Raw genomic sequence first — 10670 nt, 5'->3', positions numbered from 1 at the left:
ACCGACACGTTTATTTAACACAATTTCTTTCGTACCGAAAATTCTCAAGTGACTCAAATCGGGTTTCTTTTGAGTCCACAATTGATACGGAGTAACTCTGTCATTCGACTTATTGATGACTCTGTTTCTCACATAAGCGGATGTAACAACTGCTTCAGCCCATAATCTTCGATCGAGTTGACTATCATTTATACAACTCCGTGCCATTTCAACTAATGTCCTGTTGATTCTTTCAGCTACTCCATTTTGTTGTGGTGTATAAGCACAACTGTTCTCATGTCTTATACCTCTTGACTTAAAGAATGGCTTCAACTTGAAGTATTCACGACCACCATCAGTCCTCAAAGTCTTAAGCTTATGACCAGACTGGCGTTCAACTTCACTTAACCAGACTTTGAATACGTCCACAACTTCATCTTTAAATTTCAGGGGATAAACCCACACATACTTTGAGTAGTCATCAACAAAAGTTACAAAATATCTGGCACCACCATAAGAAGGTGTAGCAATGGGTCCACAAAGATCTGAATGAATCAACTCGAGTGACTTCGATGAGTGACTTCTCGATGTTGAGTAAGGCAACTGAGATGCTTTACACTTCATACAGGTCTCACATGCAGTTTTCTTGAATTCACACACTTTGATTCCAGTTACCGCTTTATTCTTTATCATTTTCTCAATGTCACCAAAATTCAAGTGACCAAGTCGCCGGTGTAGTAACATCAAGTCACTCGACTGCTCTTCCGATGAAATCCGAGCTAATCTATTGCTCTTTATTTCTTTCACAAATAAATCTTCATCAGCAGCAGGGAACTTTATCATGCAACGTTCCTTATCATCAAGAACACGAGCAAATCTTTTATCAAAGATGACTTTGCCGTTTGCAACAGTGACTCGAAACACTGAGAAATAGTTGACTTTAAGTTCAGGAACTAGTAGTACATTCCGTAATAACACATTATTACCATCGACATGCAAGTTAATGTCACCAATCCCAGAGACGTTCATCTTCCTTTCATCTGCCACAGTTACTGTCCTACCGACTGAAGGTCTTAGACTTTTGAAGTAACTCCGATTGCAACAGACATGAGAAGTTGCTCCACTGTCTAGAATCCATGATGACTCGCTCATCTTGCAAGTACTACTAACAGATCTAAGCTGACAATCATAGTCTGACTTATACAACTTATCAACTTTCTTTGACTTTTCACTACATTGATTCGACTTATGACCAGATTCGCCACACTTCCAACATTTTATTTTAGTCTTTTTCTTGAAGTGACTTTTATTATCACGTAACTTCATGACGTGACTCGAATCTTTTTCGTCTGACTTCTTCCGGCTTTCTTCTTCTAACAGCTTCACCTTGAGGACATTCACTCCGGGTAACTCGTCCCGACTTGTCATTGCACAGACAAAGTTATCGTATGCCTCTCCAAGGCTGTTAAGTAAAAGCACTGACAAACACAGATCAGGAAGATCAACCTTCATAGTTGACAATTTATCAGCCAACTCGTTGAAGTTGTCAAGATGTTCCTGCATCTTTTGTCCAGGTTGAATCCTTAAATTCACCAAACTCTTAAAATTTCGCACCAAGCTAGCTGGACCAGTATGCTTATGAGCTTTCTTGAGGGCCTCCCAAGCTGCAAAAGCAGTTGTACAAGACTCGATTGTCCGGAAGTTCTTTGGTTTCACATGTAACATGATTTGAGCTAAGGCTTGCTCATCTTTAACTCCCCAATCGTCAGCCTTCTTTTCTGGTTCAGGAGCCACTGTAGACCAAAGTCTCAATGCGACCAGTAAACTCTTCATTAACACACTCCAAGTGTCGTAGTTCTCATCTCCGAGTTTCTCGATATTATATGTTGGCGTCATGATGAACACAAATATCCGGAGTAACTCCAAATTTCCAAATAGAAACACAGTTTAACGAAAGCACTCAACGTTAGAGCCAACCACGCTCTGCTACCATGTGAGGGTGGAATAGAGGTTGCTCAGTGTTGTGCAAGGCACCAGAGTAGACTAAGTTAAACACGAGAACGGAGTGACTTAAGGGAATGGAGTGACTCGAGTTTACACGTTAAGAGATTTATTAATATAAGAAGTATATACAATAATGATGATATAGACTCTCGGTCTTACTACATACAAGTGACACAGTTAGTATAACTCAGTAATGTCTTATATACAAGTAGGTGACAATGTTGTAACGTATCTACGGATACACAAATTGTCACTAGCCAATCAGTATAATGCAAGACAATACAAATGGGGGAAACAATAGGTTGATTGTTTCCGAGTGAATTGGGCAATGATTACATAATGATCTAGAATATTCTCACATTAATAAAACAGTTTACTTGTGATCAATTGACATTGATTCGAAAGCCATTACAATGAAAAGTACGATTGGACTCATCTTTTCATGTAAGTTGTTCATTTTTTCTTCACTTTCATTTCTTTAAAGCCTTTTGTCTTTTCATTTTGAATCAGTTGCCGTGATTAATGTGGCATACTCAGCATCACTACGAGAGTTGGACTTTATAAAAAGTCTATATTCTCATGAAGAAATACCGTTGATCGTAATAAATTTTATGGTAAATCGACGAATTGATCAAGTCAAGACTTTATACGAAAAAAAATTGTTTCTTGAAAATGGAAAAACCTTTTACAATTATACTGAACGATCTTTAAATTTATTTCTGGAATCAATTTATTCAAATGACAATAGTGAACTTTTTGAGCGTTACTCACGTATCGTGCAAATTTTAAGCGAAGGAAACAAGCTGCTGAGAATTCATAGTACTGATTACTTGACTGTTAACTCGGACACTAGTTTCTCAAGAGATGAACTTCAAGCTATGATAGACGCTAATATTGGGGACATTGAGATGGTTCACAAGTGTGAAGTACACTTAGGACGTCCGAATCGCGTTGATATGAAAATCGTTGAACGTATAAAGTCATTGTTCAATGAATTGCAAAATTATATTCATCATAACGATAATATATACATCGTTGAGTCAATGGATCTTTCGCAAAAAACAATGGATCAGGGTTTGTGGCAATTCGAATTCTTGTTGAATAAATTTACAACATCTTTCATTCATCATAAAGGATAATTTGTAGTTTTATTATATCTTAATATAAAATGGAATAAAAATTGAAGTAGCAAATAAAAATTTTCCATTTAATTACAACGATTGTTAAAAGCAAAATAAGGTAAGTAGTCTGTAAAAAATGTAAAAGGTGAAGGGAAACAATATTAATGGTTAATTTAAACTTTGAGTCTCCATATCACTAGAATGGTAGCGCCTTCAATCAGCATTCTTTCAACAATTAAAAGATTGATTATGGGCTTTAGTATAATATGACTGAGAAAATCTGAGTAAATTCCTATAATAGCGTATATCCTTCATTTTTCATCATGATACACTCATGAGATAATGGTCTGAGTAATCGTCTTTACTTTGATACTTAAGTTTTTGCAGCATTTTTGTTTAACACTTGAATATATCTTTTAACTCAAACAATAAATTCATCAAGTTAAAGACAAGTTGAGTTATATTCGATTCATTTAAGTTGATCAAGTTGCACTAAAACAGTTTGCCTCTGAATTATTGAAATTGACTATCTTATTTGAAAGCTATTAAAATGAAAAATACGATCGGACTCATCTTTTTATGCGAGTTTTTCATTTTTTGTTGGCTTAATTTCTTTTGATGTCTTGTTCATTCCAAATCCTGCCGTGATTAATGTGTCATACTCGGCATCATTACGAGAGTTGACCTTCATAAAAAGTTTGTTTTCTCGCGAAGATATACCGAAGTTGGTACTAACTTCCATCGTAAATCGACGAATTGATTAAGTCATGACTTTATATGGAAAATCTCTGCGTTACAGCAACTCGAAAAATTTTTACAATACTACTGAGCAATCGTTAAACTTACTTCTGAACTCATTGGATACAAACAACACTCAAATAGACGTTTTTTAATCGTTACTCACGTATTGTAAGCATGCTTAACCGTGTTGAATACAACTCGTGAATCCCTTGTCTTGATCAATTGATTGTGAATTCGCACTCTAGTTTCTCATGAAATGAACTTCAAGGTATGATAGACGCCTACATTGATGACATTTAGATGGTTCATAAGTGCGAAGTATCCTTAGGATGTCCGAATCGAGTGGACATGAAGACAGTTGATCAAATAAAATCATTGGCCAATGAATTGCGAAAATTTACTTTTTATATGGACGATGCATCCGTTACTGAGCCAATGAGTATTTCAGTACTTCAGTTCATGAAAACATGAACTTCATTTGCATGCATAACTTTATTTTTTCAATGTTATTGCTAATGACAATTAACCGACTAATAAAGAAATCTTCATTTAGAAATTGCTATTCAAATTAACTTGCAAAAGTGAACACACATTGTCCTCAAAATTCTGATAAATACTTGTCAAAAATATACGAAATTGTTTGTACAATCAAAAAATACTTTTGCGCGAATGTTTACGAAGATCAGAAAGATCGAACATCACTGTACTGATCTGTATCTGATGTGTACTGATATAATGGACAATATATTGATGGCACATTATGTTATATTTACTGGACGATATCATTGAAGATATCATCGTATTATTAGTTATGATAATAATTAACAATCAAAGATTGTAACACGCGCATTCAGTTGTGATGGATTGGATTTAACATGGATTCAATGGATGTGTTCAATCATGTTCAAACCTGAGTTATCGACTTTACTTTGATAACACTTTTTAAATGTTTGAAGCATTGTTGTCTATCACTTAATTATATCGTTTAACTCAATTCATATGTTCTGATTGAAATTGAACAAATAATCACGGGCGAAAGTACCAAGTAAAGCAACTTTACATGGATTAAACTGGTTTGAATTTGCAAAAACAAAGCAACAAAGATAGATTCAGCGATAGATTGTTCATCAATGCTACGATCAAACAAATCAAGTAGATATAAAGACGAGCTCAGATCTATTCAATTCATTAAAGTCTAGCAAGTTGTTACTAAAACAGTTAACTTTGATTTATTAACATTGACTAACTAATTTGGAAGCTATTACAATGAAAAATACAATTGGACTCATCTTTTTATGTAAGTTGTTCATTTTTTGTTAACTTTTCATTTCTTTTAATTTCTTTTTTCATTTAAATTAGTTGCCGTGATCAATGTATCATACTCCATATCACTACGAGAGTTGGCCTTCATGAAAAGTCTATACGCTCGTGAAGATATGCCGAAGCTGGTCTTAACTTCTATGGTAAATCGACGAATTGATGAAATCAGGACTTTATACGAAAGAAAACCAATTCTTGAAGATGCAAAAATCTTTTGCAATTCAACTGAACAATCATTACAATTACTTTTGGATTCAATGGATTCAAATAATACTCGAACCGGTGATCTTTCTGAGTCTTACTCACATATTGTGCGACTCATAAACGATGTTAAAAGTATCATGGGAATTCATAATGTTGATTATTTGACTATGGATTCGCGCTATAGTTTCTCGAGAGATAACCTACAAGCTATGATGGACGCTTATATTGGTGACATTGAGATGGTTCGCAAGTGTGAAGTATCCTTAGGACGTCCAAATCGAGTTGATATGAAAATCGTTGAACGTATAAAGTCATTGTTCAATGAATTGCAAAATTATTATTTTCCTAAGGACGACGGATTCTTTGCTGAGGTGAGCAGTATTTCACGAAAAACAATGGACCAGTGTTTGTGGCGATTTGAATTCTTGTTAAATAAGTTTACAGCAACCTTCATCAATTTTAAGATGTAATTTTGGAGTTTTTTGTCTATTAATATGAAATTGAAATAAAATTGAAGCATTAAATAAAATTGTTTCACTCAATTATCGTATTGACGCGCTGGTATTGGCACTGTGGTTATAAAAAAGTAAGCTATACTTATAACCCTAATGGATTCAGTTTATATGACCCTTCAAACCCACCAAGTCCTTACATCAAACCTGAAATTCAATTTTTTGAATTTCCTCATGCATTTCAATCGTTTTTTCTACTTTTAACACTAACAGCTGCATTTAACGGGTTAGTTTCACCCAGCTATTAGGTACACAAAGTACTGATCCGGTGTTAAAGTTGTTGCAGACGCTCGGCTTTTACCCGAAGACTCGTGTTCCGTAATATGAAGATTCTCTGAAGACATGCTACAGATGTCCTCAATAATTGGCTTGTTTAAGACATCTCTTGTGCTCAGGCACAAATACCTATAGGTATGTAAATGAACTTTATTTTGTTCCTAAGTTTGAAGTCCTAATTTGATGAATTACGAAAAGTTCCATTGATTTTTGATGAAATCGCTTTCAAACTTTTATTCTATTCTTTCATCAGGTTTGCATTTTATTTACAACGAAATACGATAAAATCTTATTTGTTCTGATAATAATGATGGTGACTCACAATATTATTAATAGTTATAAATCTCGAACTTTTTAATGGTAGTTGATGGAATTAAAATGGAATCATTGAATGTATACAATTAGGAGATAAAAGTCTGTGTAATTGACTTTACTTTCATGCTTAAGTGTTTGTCACTTAATTATATCTTTGAACTCAATTAAATAACTTTATCAAGTTAAAGATGTTGAGTTATATTCAATTCATTTATTAATAAGTTGATCAAGTTGTCACTAAAACAGTTTACTTTTGATTTGTTAACATTGACTGATTTGGAAGCCATTACAATGAAAACTACGATCGGACTCATCTTTTTATGTAAGTTGTTCATTTTGTTCTTGACTTTTCCATTTCTTTTACTCTCTATTACATTTTAAATTATTAATAGTTGCCGTGGTCAATGTGTCATTTTCCTCATCACTACGAGAGTTGAACTTCATTGAAAATCTGTACACTCTTAAAGATATACCGAAGCTGGTACTAACTTCTATGGTAAATCGACGAATTAATCAAGTCAAGGCTTTATACGAAAGTGTTTCGATTTATAAAGACACAAAAACCTTTTACAATGCTACTGAACAATCGTTAAAATTAGTTTTGGACTATATAGATTCAAATAACACTCTCATCATGAATATTTTTAGTCGCTACTCACGTATTGTTCGCCTTATATCCAATGTTGCCGAACAAACGGAAATCCCTAATTTTGATTACTTAAATTTTGGTTCTGGCTTCGTTAATAGTTTACCAAGGAAGGAGCTTCAAGGTATGCTGGACGCTTATATTGATGACATTGAAATGGTTCGTAAGTGTGAAGTATCCTTAGGACGTTCAGATCGAGTGGACATGAAAATCGTCGATCGTCTAAAATCTTTGTCCAATGAATTGCGAAATTATCATTTTTATAGAGACGATAGAACCGTTTCTGATTCACAAAGTATTTCTCAAAAAACCCTAGATCAATGTTTGTTGCAACTTGATTTCTTGATCATTCACTTTGTGCTAAACTTCAAAAATTCAAACCTACCCCAGCCGAGTGATACATTGACGCCATTCAATGAGATTGGATCGCATCCCAGAGAGCTTAAGCGCATAATCGCGCTAAAAGCTCGATAAAAATTAAATTTGAACAAAAACATTCCCCAATTCAGACTTTATCAACTGACTCAAACCTGTTTGGCTAATTCTCCAACCACTGTCCTAGTGAATTATTTAGAAGATTAAAGTACAATTAATGAAGTCTATTGTGGAAGCAGACATTAATATTGACATTGACATTAATACTTTTGTTCAAATGAGAATTAAACGAAAAAATACAAATGACTTCTGCGTTTTTTTTCCTGAAATCCTAGTGATTGTAAAAAGTGTAACAATTTTCACTCGACTGGGGTAATTTTGTAGTTTAATTATCTATTAAAATTTATTCAATTGATAAAGGTTTATTGTTATTGTTTTATAATAATCTAATTATTCAATAAAATATTGATCATAAAAAGAAAACTTTTGTTATGCTAGCGACATCTCTTTATTAGTTTTCACACTGTTATTTAACTGTTGAAACTGAAGTAAATTGTGTAGTATAATTGATTGTAATCAGTCTTGCTGTTAGGAAACCAAATGAGGAACTTTTATCAAAAATTTATAATTATAATAGATTATTATTGTGAGATTATTGTTTATTGACCCTTGATTGTCAATAAATCATATTGAATAAATATAATTAGGGAAGGCCAACAACTTCTGTCAGGAGTAAGATAAGAGGTAAGTAGTCAATAAAATTTGCTAATGTATTGCAAGTTTATAATAATAAAATTTATATTATATTTGATTTTACTTTATAAAGAAACATCACAATTAAACAATTGTAAAAAATATATTACAAAGATGAGTCAGTTGATTGATTTTTATACAATTTGAATGTGAATAAAACTATTTTTAGGTTTCGGTTTATTTTTAGGAATAGGTGAAGGGAAACAATATTAATAGTTAATTTAGACATTTGATGCAAAGTATTGATCCAAAAGTGAATACTAATTGAAACACCAAAAAAGTAAACACTGTCAATAGATTACAATCATAAATTAAATCAAAATGTAAAAAATGAAAACTTTGAGCCTGAATATCTCGGGAATGGCAGCGCTTACAATCAGCATTCTTTCAAAAATTATAAGATTTATAATATAATACGACTGAATAACAGAAAATTCGCTGTAATAACGCATATCCTTCTAACGCATAATAAGATTTGTGTCTGAATAACAATTACTTTTAAAAATCAAGTATCAAATCTGACAATGATACAATGCTGCTATCTTGAACGATTTCAAATATCTCGATATGTTAAAATAAGTTACAGCTCTAACTCTTACTGTCACAGAAAGCGTAAGGTTTAACCCAAATCGAAGTGATCTGTTGTACCGAAATAGAGAGTTTTGTTTCCCGAATTAAGTGCTTTAAATAACTCATTTTCTGGTTCATCAAAAGTTACACCAATAGAGTGTTGTACATCTAGTATTATCATAACAAATTTTTGCCTACGAACAGTTGTGATCGACTTGATAATACATGTATTTAGTATATGATATGATGGTGACTCGTGCTGTTAATTTTTATGCATGTTTATGATATACACAATGGTTTTAGCACGTGAATTCATTAATGATAATTGCTTTGCATGGGACCATTGCAAGTATTCAATTATAAGATAAAACCTCGTTATGGACTTTATTTTGTTAACATTATTTTTAGTGTTTGAAGCATTGTTGTTTATCACTTAATTATATCTTTTGCCTCGATTCAACAACAAAGTTATTATTGTTCTCATTGAAACTAAACAAATAATCATGGGCGAAAGTACCCAGTGATTCAATTTTACGTGGATTAAACTGGTTTAAATTGGCAAAAAAACAAAACAAAAAAGATAGATTTATCGATAGATTGTACATCAATTAACAAATCAGGTAAATATAAAGACGAATCAAGATTCACTCGGTTCAATTCATTTATTTGTATCAAGTTTCTACTAAAACAGTACAACAACTTGTAAGATTTACTAACATTGGCTGATTTGAAATCCATTACAATGAAAAATACGATTAGACTCATTTTGCTATGTAAGTTGATCATTTTGTTTTTGACTTTTCAATTTCTTTTAATTACCTTTTCCATTCAAACCAGTTGCCGTAATCAATGTGTTTTACTCCGAATCTACGATGATTCCATCACTACGAGAGTTGGACTTCATAAAAAGTCTGTATCCTCGTGAAGATGTACCGGACATGTTACTAACTTCATTGGTAAATCGACGAATTGATCAAGTCAAGACTTTATATGAAAAATTTTCGTCTTATAAAGCAATCGTTACAATTACTTTTGGAATCAAATCGCACTTCAAACGCTGATTTTTATAAAGCTTACGAACATATTGTGGACCGTATAGTCGATGTTAACTACATCATGGGAATCGATGATAATGAACACATGACTATAAATACTCCCTTTGAGGATACCGAAAGCTATGACCTACAAGCTATTTTGCTGAGCGCTTATATTGATGACATTGAGATGGTTCGCAAGTGTGAAGATTCCTTGGGAAATTCATACAGAGTGGATATGAAGGTTGTTGATCGTCTAAAATCATTGTCCAGTCAATTTCAAAATTATCGTTCTCATAATGCCAATGGATTCACTATCAAGGCGAGTAGAGTTTCACAAAGCACAATTTATTTATGTTTGTGGCAATTTAGGCTCTTGTTGAAGCAATTTACAGCAACTTTCACCCATTATTTGATATAATTTTGGAGTTTCATTGCTTATTGTGATTGAATATTGAAAGTGAGCTCACAGTTTTTGTCTGCTTTCAAAGCACTGATGGATACAATTAAACCTTTTCAATTTTCACAAACCAAATAGTACTTTTCAATCAGCTCCAATAAGCAGAAGTATTTAACTACACAGTGCGTCTCAAAAGTATAGCACCACTTGTAACATTTGCGGTGAATTGTTGAATTTAAATTGATATGAAAATAGGCTTATCTTTAGTCCAAGTCTACTAAAACTGTGTAAAAATGAAACCTTTCCTTGGCTGAATGAATAAATGAATTTCTTATTTGATGTCAGTACAATTTATTTTCATGTTAAATTGTATGTTAACTCTAAAATTTGATTTTGCTCAAGTACTTATTTATAAATATC

The 10670-nt window shown here is 32.8% G+C and overlaps 2 protein-coding genes across 2 annotated transcripts; both read left to right on the top strand.

The window, feature by feature from the left end:
• The first annotated feature begins 4991 nt into the window (after nt 1-4991).
• Nucleotides 4992-5898, top strand: LOC112539381 (uncharacterized). Its single transcript, XM_089269806.1, has 2 exons — nt 4992-5142; nt 5205-5898. The coding sequence occupies exons 1-2, from the start codon at nt 5112-5114 to the stop codon at nt 5837-5839; spliced, it is 666 nt and encodes a 221-aa protein (XP_089125932.1). The 5' UTR covers nt 4992-5111; the 3' UTR covers nt 5840-5898.
• A 637-nt stretch (nt 5899-6535) lies between these two features.
• On the top strand, nt 6536-7912 carry LOC107366912 (uncharacterized). The gene is made up of 2 exons (XM_015934552.3): nt 6536-6794; nt 6865-7912. The coding sequence occupies exons 1-2, from the start codon at nt 6764-6766 to the stop codon at nt 7590-7592; spliced, it is 759 nt and encodes a 252-aa protein (XP_015790038.2). The 5' UTR covers nt 6536-6763; the 3' UTR covers nt 7593-7912.
• Nucleotides 7913-10670: the final 2758 nt, after the last annotated feature.

This window comes from Tetranychus urticae, chromosome 3, assembly GCF_039701765.1.
Source record: "Tetranychus urticae isolate SD_2017Ah chromosome 3, NJAU_TeUrti_SD_1.0, whole genome shotgun sequence".
NCBI lineage: Eukaryota > Metazoa > Arthropoda > Arachnida > Trombidiformes > Tetranychidae > Tetranychus > Tetranychus urticae.
Note: the sequence above shows the minus strand (reverse complement) of the source record. Positions and strands in the feature narration are given on the sequence as shown.

Bases quoted from the DNA above. Each gene is read 5' to 3' on its own strand.
- LOC112539381 (XM_089269806.1), top strand. From the start codon at position 5,112: ATGAAAAATACAATTGGACTCATCTTTTTAT. The intron at 5,143-5,204 runs GTAAGTTGTTCA...CATTTAAATTAG, and splicing joins AATTGGACTCATCTTTTTAT to TTGCCGTGATCAATGTATCA.
- LOC107366912 (XM_015934552.3), top strand. From the start codon at position 6,764: ATGAAAACTACGATCGGACTCATCTTTTTAT. The intron at 6,795-6,864 runs GTAAGTTGTTCA...AATTATTAATAG, and splicing joins GATCGGACTCATCTTTTTAT to TTGCCGTGGTCAATGTGTCA.